The 18792-nt window shown below is 32.9% G+C and overlaps 1 protein-coding gene across 1 annotated transcript; it reads right to left on the bottom strand.

Moving 5' to 3' along the window:
* Positions 1–17039: 17039 nt before the first annotated feature.
* On the bottom strand, positions 17040–18340 carry LOC148177836 (brachyurin-like). The gene is made up of 8 exons (XM_088033409.1): positions 18245–18340; positions 18131–18194; positions 17989–18094; positions 17802–17954; positions 17586–17752; positions 17449–17532; positions 17258–17397; positions 17040–17204 (listed from the first exon to the last, which is right to left on the bottom strand). Exons 1-8 carry the CDS (start codon positions 18338–18340, stop codon positions 17040–17042), a joined length of 975 nt encoding a protein of 324 aa, XP_087889535.1.
* Positions 18341–18792: the final 452 nt, after the last annotated feature.

The raw sequence follows: 18792 nt of genomic DNA, 5'->3' as shown, positions 1-18792 counted from the left end.
AAAAAAATTGAAAAGTTTTCATCGTTTGAGTCGGATTTTTTTTCGCGAAAAATCGACTATCGAATTTTGAGCTTTTGAGAACTTTATCTAACGTAAAATGAGCCGAGAAAAACGATGGCGCAAACCGCATCTCAATATCTCTAATAGTTTCCGAGATATTTAACTTTAAAAATTAGGAAAAATGAAAATCAACTATTTGAAATTTTGATTGGCCATAACTTAGTTATTTGTTGTCGGATCTGAATTTCAATTCCAGATTTAGAATCTGCGGAAAATTCGGCGTAAAAAGGTGTATAATAACGCAAGTTTACTAAAAAATAAGCGAGAAATCGAATGTTTGCTCAAAAATTTGGCGCTCAGACGACTATTATTTATTATTAATTAATATTATTTCACAAATTAAAGTAGTTATGTAAAACAATATTAGAAACAAACAATTTAAACGAAAACACTATTAATTCATATTTTTTCTTAATAAATATTTGCGATATCTATCAGGTAGAACTTAGATTTTATTTTTTTTCCACTAATTAATTTCACTGCAGGTAGAACCTTATTATTACAAACACGCGAACCATTACTTAATTAATAAGTCCAATATTGAAAGTGATCAAAACAATAAAAAACGTCAAAACATTTCCAAGAATGCTCAAAATAGTGCTTTTTTGAATCGAGAAAAAACCTGCTGCACTAAATTCCGGAGCATTTTTAGCCAAAATGGCAGAAAACGTCTCCAATTCAGTTCTTCTTTGAAAATCAGAGTATTTTACAGCAAAAGCAGAAACCATTTTGTCAAACATTTGAAATTCGTTGATGATATTGTCACATTTCAAAATTACCAAAGTCGAAAGGACCTAAATACTTATTTAACCGTTGAACAGTAACATTTCTAATTACTTACCAAGGGATATACACCAGTATTAATTAGAACCAGAATTGTAGCTAAATCATTATCTGCAAACACTTTATTTCTAACACTGAAGTCCAGATAGTTTACCAAATGAATCGTTGTAAGAGAAAATAAAAGAAACAGAGACCAACCAAAAGCTTGGTTAAAACATATCACAGTCTCTTTGAAAAAAATCAACACAGATTGCAATTTGATCAGAGAATTTTTATCCACAATTCGAATCTGTTGTCTTAAATCTTCGTATAGGCTTCGGATAATTTCGAGAATAGTATGCATATACATAGGGTGACTAAATATAAACTAAAATATAAACTTCTACAAATTCCACAGAAAAACAAGTAAAGATGATTTTTGCACCATCCTTGAAAACCCAGTATCCGATCATAGTAATGAGATGACACCCAACATAAAACTGTAGTGCAAAGAATTTCAGGTTTACGTTTTTTTAGAGCAATAGGAGAGATCACTTTCAAATGCTCTAAAATCTTCACTCGTTTTGAGCTCTGCGAATTAACAATAACGTCACAGATAAACATGCGGAGAAGTAAATTAAAAACCAAACATACTGTAGTTTTCATCATATTATATCGATCATAGAAATTTCTGAAATAGAGTGAAATTAAAGTACCAATGACGAAGAAAATTGTCAATAAAGTTTGGTGGATTTTTTGACAAAAGGTGTGTGATTGTGGCTCTCATGATGGTGGAGTTATTGCTAGAAATTTTCCCACTTTTATGTACAGTTTTAAGAGCTTAAGCGACATAAATTTGCTTATTAGTTTAATATCAAAAGAATATTGTCACAAAAAGTATAGAAAATATAATTGAAACTGGCCTACCAGTTGGAGATTAGATAGCGCACACGCACATGTAATGCTGTAGATTTAATTATCTTTCACGAAAGGAGAACTTTTTGTTTGAAACATTTTTCCCAAAAATATCAAAAGACCAATCCAGATGCAAACTATTTTTTTTAGTTTATTAAAAATTGGAGATTCTAAAAACTGCTTGTTTAAAAATAATGTTGCTGCTCATAGATAAGTAAAATTCTCGCTATAAATTTTTAACGACAAAAAATACGTATAAAGTTATGCTCACACGCAACATGTTCATTATAAAAAAACCAATTGTGTTCACAATTTCAAATTTTTAAAATGTCAATACGACTTCTAAAAACATACCTAAAAGTCGGAAAATTCTTGCTAATAACTCCAAACTGCGTCGATAATAAACCAACGAAAATATGGCGCGCTTCTCAGATTTTGATCATCATATTATTCATCACAGGATATTTTGTGGAACTCAACTTTAAAAACTTTTACGCAGATCACCACTTACCTAGAAGAATAACCCATTTTGTGGCCGACACTATTTTAACCATCTCAGTCTGTAAAATTTTTATAGACGCCGGAAAAGAAGAAACTCGACAGTTTCTGAAAACCATTTTAAAGTTTAAGGACCTCAAAAAGGAGAGATTGTACTGGAATTTTTTGGTTCCTCAACTTGTTTTTCTCTTTGCTCTGATTTACATGGTTGTCTGTTGGTATTTACTATTTGGAATGGACATATTAGTCAAGCATTTTACGATCCGGATTTTGCAAAATTACGTACGATTTTTTTTCGCTATGTATCTCACCACAATTTTGGAAGTAATTAATACAAAATATGAGAATCTAATCAAAAGACTTCAATGTCCGAAGAAACGAGATTTGGCTATCTCAACAAATTCATTACGTGTTTTTAAAGAAATAGTAATGGATTTCAATCGAACTTTTGGTTGGTCTTTATTTTTTGTGATTGTTTTTTCGACTATTCAACTTCTCGTTGTTTTGTCCCATCAGTTGCAATCCATATTCGAACGTCAAAGTTATTTTCTGGTGATTTTAACACCGATTTGTGGTTTTTACATATTCATGGTAATTTTATTGTATTTTAGACGCAGAATTTATGATTTTTTTGTAGGTACCGTCAATTATGATCATTTTTAAATGTGATAAGATCAGACATACGTTCGAGAAAATTACTTTAATTGTTGCAATTTCTGGAGTTGAACAAGGTGAAGAAGAAGTCGACTTTTTCAGTGTTGCTTCTAAGAGTTTTCCTAAATTCAGTGCTGCGAGGTTTTTTGTTATTGAAAGAGCGACAGTTATGAAGATGTTTCACATTGTTGCAACGTTTGTGGTTGTGTTACTTACGTTTAATACAAAGCAGTGTTAAATTTCTTATTGATTTTTTAAAATGATAGAAAAAGTGTCTAGCAGAGGTTTGGTATCTGAATCTTTAATCGGTCATTGCTCAGTTATTTGTTGTCGGATCTGAATTTTAATCCCAGATTTGGAATCTGTTGAAACTTCTGCGTAAAATGATGTATAATAACGCAAGTTTACTCCAAAAAAATTAGCGAGATATCGATATGATAATTTTGCCATAGTTTTAGTCATGACTTTTTGCGAAAAACTCCAATTTTTGACTTTTGGAAAATCTAAAAATTATTTTTATGTAAAAAATTGCGAGAAAAACGATGGCGCAAACCGCATCTCAATATCTAAAATAGTTTCTGAAATATTGAGCACAGATTGGTTCGGACCTTCAAAAATTTGGCTCTCTGGCGACAACCCAAAAATTCAAACGACCATAACTCAGTTATTTGTTGACAAAAATAAAAAAACTCTTGGATTCAACATTCTGCGTAAAATAAGCCTAAATTTGTTGAGTTTGCTTAACAAATAATTGAGATATTAGCCAAAAACTGTTTTGAGTAGGTCATTTTTGGGTGATTTTCAATCACTGTTTTCAAGGTGAAAACCTTGTTTAATACCTTTGTGTTTAAATCAATTGAAAGAGGAGCTCAAGATTTATCTACGGGCCAAATTTAAGATAGATCTGCCAAATAGTTTACAAGTTATGGCCAAAAATAAAAAAATAAAAAAATTTCATTGATCGAGTCGGAATTTTTTTTAACGAAGTATCAACTATCGAATTTTGGACTTTTGAGAATTTTTTCTAACGTAAAATGAGCTGAAGAAAACGATAGCGCAAACCGCATCTTAATATCTCCAATAGTTTTCGAGATATTTAACTTTAAAAATTAGGAAAAATGAAAATCAACCATTTGAAACTTTGATCGGCCATAACTTAGTTATTTGTTGTCAGATTTGCGGAACATTCTGCGTAAAATGATGTATACTAACGCAAGTTTGCTCAGAAAAATAAACGAGAAATTGACGGAAGAAGGTTTTGCTCAAAAATTTATTTATTAATTTATATTATTTCACAAATTGAAGTAGTTATGTAAAACAACATTAGAAACAAACAATTTAAACGAAAACACAATTAATTCAAATTTTTTCTTAATAAATATTTGCGATATCTATCAGTTAGAATTTAGACCTAATTTTTTTTCTACTAATTGATTTCACTGCAGGTAGAACCTTATTATTACAAACACGCAAACTATTACTTAATTAGTAAGTCCAATATTGAAAGTGATCAAAACAATAAAAAACGTCAAAACATTCCCAAGCATGCTTAAAATTGTGCTTTTTTCTATTTGAAAAAAACCTGCTGCACTAAATTCAGGAGCATTTTTTGCCAAAATGGCAGAAAACATCTCCAATTCTGTTCTCACATGAAAATCAGAGTATTTTGCAGCAAAATCAGAAACCATTTTGTCAAACATTTGAAATTCGTTGATGATGATGTTACATTTCAAAATTAACAAAATCGAAAGGACCTAAAAATGTACTTACGAATTGAACAATAACAATTTCAATTACTTACCAAGGGATATAAAGCAGTACTAGTTTGAACCAAAATTGTAGCTATACCATTATCAAACACATTAGCTCTAACATTATAGTCTAGATAGTTCACCAAATGCATCGTTGTGAGAGAAAATTGAAAAAACAGAGACCAACCGAAAGCTTCGTTGAAACATATCACAGTCTCTTTGAAAACAATCAAAGCAGACTGCAATTTGACCAGGGAATTTTTATCCACAATTCGAATCTGTTGTCTTAAATCTTCGTATCGGCTTCGGATAATTTCGAGAATAGTATGCATATACATAGGGTGATTAAATAAAATATACACTTCTACAAAGTCCGTGGGATAACGAGTGAAGAAGTTTTTAGTCCCAAGTTTGTAAATCCAGTATCCGATCGTGATGGTGAGATAAACCAAAACATAAAGTTGTAGCGCCAAGAATTTCAGGTAGCTCCTTTCAGGTTTTCGTTTTTCTGGTGCAATACGAGAGATCACTTTCAAATGCTTTAAAATCTTCACTCGTTTTGAGTTTTGCGAGTTAACAATGACGTCACAGACAAACATGCAGACGAGTAAGTCGAAAACCAGACATATTGAAGCTTTCATCAGATTATATTGAACATAGAAATCTTTAAAATAGAGTGAAAAGCAATTACCAATGACGATAAATAATATCATTAAAGTTTGGTGGATTTTTTGCCAAAAGGTGTGTGATTGTGGCTCTAATGATGGTGGAGTTATTGCTAGGAATTTTCCCATTTTTATGTACAGTTTTAACAGCTTAAGAGACATGGTCAAGCTATGGCTAACGACCACGATGAAGTTGTTTAGTAGTTTAATATCAAAAGAATACTGTCACAAAAAGTATAGAAAATATAATTGAAACTGGCCTACCAGTTGGAGATTAGATAGCGCACACGCACATGTATTGCTGTAGATTTAATTATCTTTCATTAAAGGAGAACTTTTTGTATAAAACATTTTCGCAACTATTCGATTTCGGACTTATTTTCTCGCTGGACCAACATCTTCATTCCTCCATGACAAAACTGGCTTCCATAATCATAGACAAGTCGGTGTCATCTATGTTTCCAGTTTTTTCTCCAACCGCGAAATAATCCTTATGACAGGTTTCTTCCTAAAATAGCCGTAAAACCCTCCTCCTTTTTCCGGGCTTGGGACCGGCAACAGCGTCCTTAGTGATACGGAATGTACCTCAGGGGGTTTGTACCATAAAAACTTACTATGTTAAATAACTATGGTGTCTTTAGTTCAATCACTAATCAACTTATAAGAATTATAAATTAGCAGAGTAAGTTTTATGAAACAGACCCCTGGACGCTGCAGGCGGAGTTACACCTGAAAAAAAGTGTTAAGTTATGTGATAAAATGGTATAAAATAATGTGCTTACCTGGATATAATTGTCTTTTAACTAACAGTTTTGTTTTCAAGAAGTGAAAACGACAGTTACTTATGCGAGCCGCTTAAATGCAAAATTTGACATCTGCATTCAACGCTAATTTTTGGAGCAACAGAAAAAGCTTGATGAAAGATTAAAATTAATAATAATTTAATGATAAATATATATAATAATAATAATAATAATAGCTATAATATATATATATATACACCTTCGTAATTTATAAGCTTTTAATTTATCTATTAAATAAATAAAATAAAAGCTTGTAAATGACGAAGGTGTTTTCGAAATTTGTATAGAATCAATTAGTGACAATTATGGAATTTATATTAGCTGTGTCAAATTTGGGCTAGATGCAGATGTCGTGTTTTATATTTAGGCGACTAATAATCTCTTACCTGCATGTTAACACATACCAACACAACAGCACTAACACTATCACTGCGCAAAAAACGGGTTCACTTACACTCCGCGAAAAAACCGCAAACGCAACATCCCAACACCAGAAAGAAAAAAATCCTACCTTGTGAGATCCAACGTCGCCGTCATCTTCGTACACGGACCTACTGCAATAAAAATGTTTTATTAGTAATTTTACTCGCATTTTCAAACAAAAATTAGGAAAATTGCGAATTTTAAACGAGGAGAAATCCGGCTTCGCCTTGAAAATAAAAATTTCTAAAATTTGTGTCCTTTAATTTACAATGTTGCAATTTGGCAGAGTTAATAAACGATCAAAAACTAGTAATTTCCCCAAATTGCATAGCTGTGGCACTAAAATTACCAAAATTACGAATTTTAAGAGAGGATTTTTCTTATTTCGGCTTCGCCTTGAAAATAAAAATTTCTAAAATTTGTGTACTTTGATCTACAATGTTGCAATTTGGCAGAGTTAATAAACGATTGAAAACTAGCAATTTCCCCAAATTTCATAGCTGTAGCACTAAAATTACCAAAGTTATGAATTTTAAGAGAGGATTTCTCATATTTCGGCTTCGCTGTGAAAATAAAAATTTCTAAAATTTGTGTTTTTCGATCTACAATGTTCCAATTCGACAAAGTTAATAAACAATTAAAAACTAGCAATTTCCTTAAATTACATAGCTGTAGCACTAAAATTAGCAAAATTACGAATTTTAAGAAAGGATTTTTCATACTTCGGCTTTGCCTTGAAAATAAAAATTTCTAAAATTTGTGTTTTTCGATCTACAATGTTCCAATTTGACAGAGTTAATAAACGATTGAAAACTAGTAATTTGCCCAAATTTCATAGCTGTAGCACTAAAATTACCAAAATTAAGAATTTTAAGAAAGAATTTTTCATACTTCGGCTTCGCCTTGAAAATAAAAATTTCTAAAATTTGTGTCCTTTAATTTACTATGTTGCAATTTGGCAGAGTTAATAAACGAGTCAACACTAGCAATTTCCTCAAATTTCATAGCTGAATTACGAAATTTAAAAAAAATTACGAATTTTATTAACTTACCCTTTAATCCTGATCCCTAAGCTGTATCGGCAGGCTCCTACCACTGCATCCTCCTCTAGGACACACGAAGCACTCACTCACTTTGTTTCAAAAACGGTTTTAATTTTAGCTTTAAGACACTAAAGTAGCTCGCGCACTAAAAAAAGGTTCGGCACTCTTTCGCAGAACTCGACTTTTAACTTTGACACTCGCGGAAGTACCGAATTTACGAAGAGTTGTAAAGAGGTGAAATTAAATACATTTAGGTAAACATAGTTTTGTCTTACCTGCATGTTAACTTGCACAGTGTGACTACCACTACCACTTGTCAAAAAACGAATGCACCGACACTCCGCGCACAACTGCCATCGCGAGGTCCATCGTCGTTCAAATCCCGTCACCCAGAAGGAAAAAATCCTACCTTGTGAGATCCAACGTCGCCATCGTCTTCGTACACGGACCTACCTTTAATCCTGATTCCTAAGCAGTACCGTCGCGCTCCAACCACTGCATCCCCCTCGAGGAACAGGAACCACTCACACGACTTTCGTTTGAACACGCGGTTTCCGAATTTACGATGATGTACAAGAGACGAAATTTTACAGTGGCGAACGACGATGAGCAGTTTCGGAAAATGCCCAACAATCCCAAATCCTACCTTTATGGCTTCTACGATGGTAGCTAGAATTAAAGAAATAAATATGAGTATTTGTACATTTTTGGAGGGATGAAATAACTTACCCTTTAATCCTGACCACGTGCTGTGTCGTCAAGCTCGTACCTCTGCATTCTCCTCTAGGAACCAGGAACCACTCACTCACTCACTCACTTTGTTTTAAGGACGATTTTAATTTTATTTTATTTTTAAGACACTACTGAAAATGAACTGAACTATCTCGCGCACTAAAAGTTTCGACACTCGAAATCAATGGTGGAATAAGAATAGGAGGAGTAAAACGAAAAAATGAGAAAATTGGAATAGATAAAATGACAAAATTGGAGACGTCGTAAAATGGTGGAATGGAGGAAAGCTCAATAAAAATGGGACTCAAGTAGAAGTTGAAAAGTGTAAAGTGGCAAGAAAAAATGAATGGAATTCTGGTGACTCTCTCCCCATTTTTTAATAAGAAAAAAAAAGAACATTGAAATAGATAAAATGACAAAATTAGGAGCGTTGTAAAATGGTGGAATGGAGGAAAATTTAATAAAAATAGTGTTCAGATGAATGGGTGGTTGGCCAAAGTGACTCATCGAAGATTGAACAAATAAGGCACAAGTTGGAGTTGAAAAGTGTAAAGTGGCAAGAAAGAATGAATGAAATTCGGGTGACTCTCTCCCCATTTTTAATAAGAAAAAAAGAAAACATTGAAATAGATAAAATGACAAAATTAGGAGCGTCGTAAAAAGGTGTAATGGAGGAAAATTTAATAAAAATAGTGTTCAGATGGCGAATGAATGGGTGGTTGGGCAGAGCGACTCATCGAAGATTGAACAAATAGGACACAAGTTGGAGTTGAAAAGTGTAAAGTGGCAAGAAAAAATGAATGAAATTCGGGTGACTTTCCCCCTATTTTTTAATAAGAAAAAAGGAGAACATTGAAATAGATAAAATGACAAAATTAGAAACGTCGTAAAATGGTTTAATGGAGGAAAATTTAATAAAAAAAGTGCTCAGATGGGGAATGAATGGGTGGTTGGGCAAAGTGACTCATCAAAGTTGGAGTTGAAAAGTGTAAAGAGTGGCAAGAAAAAATGAATGAAATTCAGGTGTTTCTCCCCCCATTTTTGGTCTCAAAATACACCCCTTTTTCGCGAACACAGACACCGTAGGGGATCTTGGTGGATTCAAAATGAACTCGGCCCCCGGAAGTCCACCATGTTTAACGAAACAAAAGTTTATCCCCTGAGTGAGCATCTTGACCAAGGTGTCCCGTAAAGTGTGTCCACCCTTCTAGCAAAACTAACCGGACATTTACTTTCAAACCAACTCCTAGCTAACCGTCTTGAAAAATAAATTACACAAAATCATTCTAAACCTATTGTGAACGCTATGGTAAATTTTGATTCGAAGGGCAGTTGTGCTTTCAAACGACAGCTAGCTAAACTCCCGTCCTTATAGTGTCCTCGTCCCCCTCAACATGATGTTCGTTCATCGCGCGCCCACATACTAAGGTCTGTCGGCTACCAATTGTCCAGTCGAGGCCAGTTTTTCGGTGGTGTCAAATGAATACTGTCCAACCAGTGTTGGAGAAATGAAAGCAAAATACCTCAATAGTTCCGTTCCAACCATTATGGTATAACACAATCCGAGCCTGGGGTATTGAATGACTAACATTGGCCCTGTTTCTAGGTTAGCATGTGATGCGACCGGCATTCTACTTCGGCTTTCTAGCTAATTCCCCCCGCCTTAAGGTTCATCCACCCCCCCTAAAGTCAAATCGTGGAGATATGCAGATACAGCTTCAACTAAATGCGCTCTGAGAGTTTAGAGCTGCAAATGAAGTCATTCGTACCCGACGTCTGCTGGTCGGTATCGGATTGACACCGTCGCATCATTAGCTCACACAAACTGAACGCCTTTAGAAGACTCCGTAACTGCCGTAACTTGACAAACTAATGTGTCGGCTACAGAACATGCATGGATGTTTCCATAGACGCACGCAAAAGGTACCTAACTTCCTAAATTTGTGTACCTACGTGGATGAACGTGGGTCCCCTTACTAGTGTTGGTATGCTTAAGTGTACAGAGTAGGTGGCAGCAAGTGTAGTGATGTTAAATTATGTGCAGAATACAGAACATACATGGATGTTTCCATAAACTCACGCAAAATGTGTGTATATCTAATTCCCCAATTTTGTCTACCTACATGTTTCCCCTTGGTTGTGTTGGTATAAAAGAACTGGACAGACTTTTCCAGTATTAAGAAAGAGAGGCAATAGAAGTTCATGGTTGTGTTGGTATAAAAGAACTGGACAGAATTTTCCAGTATTAAAAAGAGAGGAAATAGAAGTTTATGGTTGTGTTGGTATAAAAGAACTGGACAGAATTTTCCAGTATTAAAAAGAGAGGAAATTGAAGTTCATGGTTGTGTTGGTATAAAAGAACTGAACAGAGTTTTCCAGTATTAAAAAGCGAGGAAATAAAAGTTCATTGTTGTGTTGGTATAAAAGAATTGGACAGACTTTTCCAGTATTAAGAAAGAGAGGAAATAGAAGTTCATTGTTGTGTTGGTATAAAAGAACTGAACAGAGTTTTCCAGTATTAAAAAGAGAGGAAATTGAAGTTCAGGTGGCAAAACGCAAAAAAGTCATAGAAAGGAGGAATTTCATTTCAAGAGACATGAGACTAAGAAAAGTATAAAAAAGATAAAATTGGTAAATGAAGAAATGATGCAAAAATGCAACAAGAACAGTGAACTAGAAAGATGCAACTAAACTGTCTTACCCTAATCCTTCGTCTTACATTTTTCAAGATGTTCCACGATTTCGAGTGAAAATTCCGAAGTTAGGATGATATCTGCAACAAATAAATACGTATTAATTAAAAAGATCAAATATTTATGTACAAACAAAACACGCTTACTTTTAAACCACTGTACAAGTCCTACCTTTAAGTCCTGGAAATCAGTAAAACACACTAAAATTAATTAATAAAGTCCGTAGCACGTCTTTCTCACTTAAAATTCAGAGCACAACTAAATAAATGATGGCTTTACAAGCGTTATTAGATAACGATTATTTAACTCTTTTTTTTTCAAAAAAAAATCACTCCGAATCTATTTGTAACTAACCTTCTTTTTTACTAATTACGAACAATGCAGCTCCAATCAATTACGTATTCTGCATTAAAAAACAAGACTAAAACGTACGGAGAATTGCTACATTTTAAAGATGACAATTCGTTATTACTTCGCCTCTCGTCTTCAGAAGTCGGAAATATTGAAACTAATCAATCAGAAATTTACCGAAAAATACGACACAATTTTTGTTAAAACTGTTTCCTTACAATAAAAACTTGTTGTGTTTAGCCTGCTTTCCAATAATCAGATTTAATAATAACACATTAAACAAAATTCCGTATTTTTAAAGCACGTCGATTTTAAACGAAACTCCAAACACGCGTAAAAAATTAATAATGAAGCGTTGATTTCACTATGCAATAAAATTTAAACATTTAATTTTCGCTGGGACGCAAGTGGTTTTGAACCTCACCAGGATTTTCAGCGAAAAGCAAATTTCAACAAAGGTTTATTAGTGTGATCTTTCTTTTGTTTAATTGGACTTGAAATCGACCAGAATATTCGCGAATTTACCAGTGTTCTTATTCAACTCTTTTTCTATCAAAAAAAACCTAATTGTTGTCGGTGGTTCGGTAACGCTCAACTTGTCTGCCCTTCAACTAATTACATAATTGCAGAAAAAATGTAATACGTAAGACCTAAAAGAATTTCAGCACGGTGGCGTGAGACCACTATGGAAATTTTCACGAAAAATCCAACCAAAAAAAGAACAGAATTTCTAGTAACACTTCAGTCAAATGAATCTTACCCATTCGCGCGATTATAAAGTTGAGTCTTGAAATAAATTTAAAATTGCAAGATTAATATTGGGCGACTAATTTAAAAAAAATGTTTCCGTCTAAATAGAAAATTTTCAAAATTCTGAGAGCCATGTTCAAAGTTTGTTCAGCATATCCAACAGTTAAACGCAGATCCTAGATAAACATTTGAATGAAAAAAAAGTTTAAATGTATCTAACGTCCTTTAAAACCCGATTATTACTAAGCATAACCACTCTGTATAGTAAACTGCTTTTGTTAATAGAAACGAGTCAAAAAAATCAAACGCGCCTAACGATTCTCTGAATTAAAAACTCTCCAAAATGTCTATAAATGAATATAGGGTAGTACTTTACCTTACAAAATATTTTCTCAGAACAGCACTCTGTAGCACACATCTCTGAAACGACCGTCTTTATCAGAAGTCGAAACACAACTGTTTTAATTAATATGTGATTTCCTAATTTCTTATAACAAAAACGATTACTTTTTTCTTGAGCGAACAAAAAGTACCTAATCAGGTGGCGCTATTGCCATGCCATAACCGAGGGTAATGAATGACAACGATTTTTCAGAAGGTAGAGTTCCAAAATAAATCCAAATATACGATGGGTAGACAAAACAAATTTTGCAACTTTACATTAGTTTGAAAATTTTCAATCTAATAATGAAAGAGTAGCAACAATAGTGCTAGAAAAACGATAGAGAAAACCGCATATTTCTTATCGGTCATAGGTCCACAAAATTGATTTACATTCTAATTTAAACAATCGAGTTTTAGTGGTAAAACACGACTTAAAGTAGTAATTCCTCAAATTTCACTAAAATTACAAGAGTTATCAATTTTAGTGAAGCATTTGAGCATTAAAAATAAAAATTTCTATTTGTCTTTTGATTTACAATTTATTTTGCAATTTGGCAGAGTTAATATTTGATTAAAAACTAGTAATTTCCCGAAATTTCATAACTGTAGCACTAAAATTACCTTAGTAGTACTTTACCTTGCAAAATATTTTCTCAGAGCGGCACGAAACGACCGTCTTTAACAAAAGTCGAAACACAACTGATTCTAATAATGAGATTTATTATATAATTTCCTAATTGCTAACTACCTTTTTCTTGAGCGAACAAAAAATAATCAAAAAACATTTCATTTCAAGACTTGCGGAAAATACCATTTCGGCAATATTAAAACCAATCAATTCGAATGCAATGCAGTTTTTGTCTAAACTGTTCCCTTATATTAAAAACTTGTATTTAGACTGCTTGCAATAATCATATTTAATAATTGCAGATTAAACCAAATTTCGAATTTTTAAAACAAAACTCGGAACACGCCTAAATAATAAATAATGATTTCATTATGGAACAAAATTTAATCATTTGATTTTCGCTGAGACGCTGATTTTGATTCCTTGTTAAGTATGCAATAAGACGTCTGGGTCACATCAGGATTTTTGGCGAATTTGTCATATTTCCTTCAGAAAGAAAATCAATCAAGGCATATTTTAACGAAGGTTTATTTAGTGTGGCCTTTTTTCATATGATTGAACTTGAAATTGAGCACAATAAGAGCGAAGTTATCAGTATTGCTATCAAACTATTTTTTTGCCAAAAAAACGAATTGTTCGTCGATGGTGCCGTACTGCTCAATTTGCCTAACCTTCAACTAATTACGTAATTGAAGGATGAAATGAATACATGAGACCTAAGTGAATTTCAGCACGGTGGCGTGAGACGACTATGGAAATTTTTACAAAAGATCCAAGCAAAGAAAACAGAATTTCTAGTACAGAACACGATTATAAAGTTGATTTGCATATGTGCTTTCAAATAAAATTTAAATCGCAAAATTAATAGTGGGTGATTAATTTTAAGAAATGTTTTCGTCTAAATGAAAATTCTTTGAGCAACCTTCTAATTTTGTTCATTGTATTTAACAGTCAAACACAGAACAAAAAAGTTTAAATGTATCTAACTTCCTTTAAATTCCGATTATTACTAAGCATAAATCCTCTGTATATTAAACTGCTTTTGTCAACGCCAACGAACTGAAAAAATAGACGATCAAACGCGCCTAACGTTTCGCTGAATTGAAAACTCTTGAATAATATAGGGTACTTATTTACCTTGCAAGATATTTTCTCAGAGCAGCACTCTGTTAGCACAAATCACCAAAACGACCGTCTTTATCAAAAGGCGAAACACAACTGATTCCAATAATGAGATTAATATGTAATTTCCTAATTCTTATACAGGGTATTATGGAAATGAGTACACAAAATTAAACTAGTAAGAGAACTCACCAGATGCAACAATTTTTCTTAATAAAAAAAAATCCGACATATAGAGAAGCACCATATTCGTGTATTCCACGTTGGTATAAACCATTTTGTACCATCTTCTGCACTTTAAGAACGATCTGATAACTTTGACACTATGAAAATTCACAACAAACTGAGCGTTTTTAATTAAATTACAGCTGATCAGGCGTTTTTATGACAAAAAGTTGTGATAAGGTTTTAGTAAAAAAATCTCGTTGCGGAAATGAAAGTGGATTTGTTTAGAGATATCGAACGGCTGGCCAAATTAAGGGCGGAAAAAGGCGAAAATCAAAATGCGTTTACGGAAAAAATTATCTAGAAAAGTTTATGCGTTCTAACCGGTTAAATTATGTGTATTTAATTTCATAACCTGTTAATGATTTTTTTGAATAAAATTTTTGTAAATTCCCAAAATGTTTTACTTTATGTTAAACTTAATAGTTTTAAACACCACCGTAAATCAGTTTAGAATGGCCATTAATAAAAAAGTGTTTTACAAGCGGACTGATAACGCAGTTTTTTTTATGCTTTTTTGTTCTTTAATTTTATAACAATTCAATTGTAGGTGGGCGTCAAAATATAGGGGGCAAAAAACGGGTTCACTTACTCCGCCAAAAACTGCGGAAGACAAGTCAATGCTTTCAAAAAAATTGTATAAAACGAGAAATTGCTCAAACGTAAACATCGGATTGCAATTCCTTTTTATACAGGTTTCACTGCAGTTTGGAACATTACTAATTCGCGTTGCGACAAAGGAATGCCTTTGTTTTAATAATTTCGGCTACTTTTATGTTTGTTTGTTTTTTGTTTTATTAAATAATTGGTTTGTTGTTGCTTTTATATTTTTTGTTTATATTTTTATATTATTATTTTTTATCATTATTTTTTCTATATCGCTGTCTTCAATGTCTACTCTTTCTGAGCTGTAGTCCAACTAATAAAATGCTATGCTAAAAACGCTTCGTTTGCCGAGTCTGAAATGGTTAGTGTACTGCCGTTGTGTCCGAAAGCATCACCCTGTCCTTGAATTTCGTGAAAGGCATGGATGTGTGTGTGTAACACTATAAGATTACAGCAGAGAAACGACACAGCAAACCTAGAATGCTCTGGGTAAATCGCCGCCTTAAGAGACATTAGGGGCTATTCTGTATCGAGTCTGTTAAATTTAAAGGCGTGTTAAAATTTTAAAGGTCCCTTAAAGTGAAATTCCTATTCTGTATCACCGAAGTCCGTTAAAATTTTAACCAAAGTACGTTAAAAAACTGCTTATTTTAAAGGCAAGCCGAGGCCATCCTTTAAATTTAACAGAGTGCTTTTCGATTCACTTTGACAGTTGATTTCGAGGATATTTAATAAATGTTACGAAATAAGATGAATTTTGTTGAATTCTTAAAATGCAATTACATCAAATTTGATGCATTTGATAAATCTTTGATAACAAAGAAATCACATGTATGAGATGAAATTTGAAGTTACTTTAATTATTGATGAATGAATTTTTATATTCAGATAAAACATGAAATTTAATTTGATTGAGCAATTCAAGTGAGCCATTTTCTTCGTCGAATAAATAATTTATTAAATAAATTATTAAATAATAATGTTATGTTGTAATTAGTACAAAATGCATTTTCACATTAGATTTTTATTTAAGAGCTATGGCTAACGACCACGATGAAGTTGCTTATCAAAAGAATACTGGCACGAAAAATAAAAAAAATATAATTAAAACTGGTCTATTAATTAAAGATTAGATAACACACACGCACATGTAAATGTGTAGATTTGATTATCTTTCACAAAAACAGAACTTTTTGTAAAAAATTTTAGGAACAATACCAAAGGGGCATCTTAAAAACTGTTTGTTTAAAAATGTCGTTGTTTATAAATAAGTCAAATTCCAACGTTAAATTTTTAACGACACAAAAGTCCATATGTATAAAATGTTGCTCACACGCAACACGTTCATTATAAAAATTGTGTTTGCAATGTCAAATTTTCAAAATATTAATACGAGAGGCAATCAAGAAACGAAAAATTGAAAATTTTTCATCGATTGAGTCGCAAAATTTTTTTGGCCAAAAAATTGACCATCGAATTTTCCACTTCTGAGGGCGGATTCTAAAATAAAATGACCCGAGAAAACCGATGGTATAAACCGTTTCTCAAAATCTTCCGTAGTTTCGGAGATATTCATCTTTGAAAAATTTCCAACTCAAAATTCAATATCCGAAACTTTGATTGCTCATAACTCAGTTATTTGTGGGCCAATTTTAACGAGTCTTACCATTTTGGATTGTTCGTAAAATTCTGCGTAAAATGAGCACAATATTTTAATATTGCTTAGTAAATACGCGACTTTAATCGCTTCTAATTCAGTTAATTATTGATGTACGTGAATTTATCGCCCAGTTCTGGATTCTCCCTGAAATTTTGCTTAAAATGAGTACCAATAATAAACAAGATATCAATCTAAGCTGAAATAAAACTACGTTAACATAAGACTTGTTTATTGATCATTTTTAATCTGTTCCATAAAACAATATCTAAGATACTTACTGTCTTGTAAAATTAAAGGGATTATTTATAAAGCATTTATCCATTAATAACACTGTTAATCCAATCAATGTAGGGATAAACTCTTGTATAACCAGACGGATCTGTACTTTCACATCCTCTCGGACTAACAAAGCTTGCAATGGCAAAATGTTTACGCATAACACCTTTTATTAACATCACCAAAGGACTCCCACTGTCTCCCTATAAATATAATCAGGAAAAAATCAATTTTTCCACAAAGGCAATCAGCTTACTGTGCAAGCTCCTTCATTGAATTTTCCAATAACACAAATCATGTTGTCAGTAATCTGATTTCCATACGTCTCTTGACATTTACTGTTTGCCATACTGTAGACAGAGACATAATTTAGTTCATCCGCAAGATCCGCAGTTTCTATGAACAATCAAAATTATTGGAAATTATAACGAGACGTCTGCATCGTACCGTCACTAGTCTGCCCCCATCCTATTGCTTCAAGCGATCCAGAAATTGAATTACCAAATGGTAAATCAATAGTTCTAATATAGCCTAAAATATTACCAATTCTCTCGAAATTCTTTAAAAAATTCGATTTTTCATACTCGACAATTCAATCTCCATCCTCAACTTAATCAAAGCAATATCATTTTCTAAAGTTAGAGGATTGAAATCGGGGTGGAGCACATAGTCATCCGTGGCTACTTTAACACTTGTTGAGTCTGGCGTTTTGAGATTGTTCGTCCCCAAATAAATCGTAAATACAATCGCACTAAAATCAATTTTTAATGAGAAGAAAATTCAATTAACTACTTTTATACCCATCGACACATTGCCCAGCTGTTAAAACAAACTGGCGATGGATAAGAGCACCACCACAAAAGAAGTTTCCATCAGAGGTGCTTTTATAAATGGCGGCGGAAAATGGAAACTGACCAGCCCGAGCGGTTTCGCCCCCAATAATGCGAGGAGATCTAAAGGCGCTTTCATACGCACTTTTTTGATTACTTAAAGCTGCATTTGCACACAGTAGCAGTGTCACTATTAGCTTCATTTTTGTTTATTTTGGAGGAGTTTAGTACGTCGGGTTTGTTTGCACACGATTTATAGTGAACTGAAAAGTATTAAATTTATGGCTGCGTTTTATAACGTCTGCGAGTAAATAATATCAGTATCAATAAAAATGATATGAGAATTGCTGCAACTACTATTTGCTGCTTTTATTGCGAGAATAATCACCGTGGAGATAAATTTTCGTGCTCACAGAAAATAAAATTGTTTGTACGAATACTAATTTAAATACCAAGTCAGTAAAGTGATTCATTATTGGACGAGTTTGATATAGACATTTTGCTGACATGGTTTAGAAAAACAAAATTTTAGTATATGCTCTCAAAAATAAATATTTTACGGGCTCATTTAAGTCTGTAAAGTGAGTTTTTTCGGATTCAATCCCAAATAGCTGTTTGTAAAAGCTTTTGCGGACGCATCTGTTATTAGGCAACGATTAGTCCGCAAAAACTGTGTTTTATGTACTTGTAACAAAAACAGCTATTATTCTACCAGTACAATAAAGTGAATTTTTACTTCCGTAAATCGCATTGCTTTCTAGATGGTCGTCGATAATAGTTAGTTAGATAATAATTAGTGTACCAAGGCCAAAAAGTGACGCGAGGACAAAATGGCACTTTTTGGTGATTCTTTATTGGACTAGTTCGATAAAGCGACTTCACAGACGTGGTTTAGAAAAAACAAATTTAGTATACGCTCCAAAAAATTGCTACATATTTTACGGACTCATTTAAGTCTGTA

This window comes from Gnatocerus cornutus, chromosome 3 (assembly GCF_029298725.1).
Source record: "Gnatocerus cornutus isolate USDA-ARS CGAHR chromosome 3, icGnaCorn1.1, whole genome shotgun sequence".
NCBI lineage: Eukaryota > Metazoa > Arthropoda > Insecta > Coleoptera > Tenebrionidae > Gnatocerus > Gnatocerus cornutus.
The sequence above is the reverse complement of the archived record's forward strand: the minus strand, read 5'-3'. Positions and strand labels throughout refer to the sequence as shown.

Coding starts and splice junctions, on each gene's coding strand:
- LOC148177836 (XM_088033409.1), bottom strand. CDS start 18,340: ATGTCAGCAAAATGTCTATATCAAACTCGTCCAATAATGAATCACTTT. Junction 18,195..18,244: donor TACAAACAATTTTATTTTCT/GTGAGCACGAAA, acceptor CAATAAAAGCAG/CAAATAGTAGTTGCAGCAAT. Junction 17,398..17,448: donor ATGGGGGCAGACTAGTGACG/GTACGATGCAGA, acceptor GATTGTTCATAG/AAACTGCGGATCTTGCGGAT.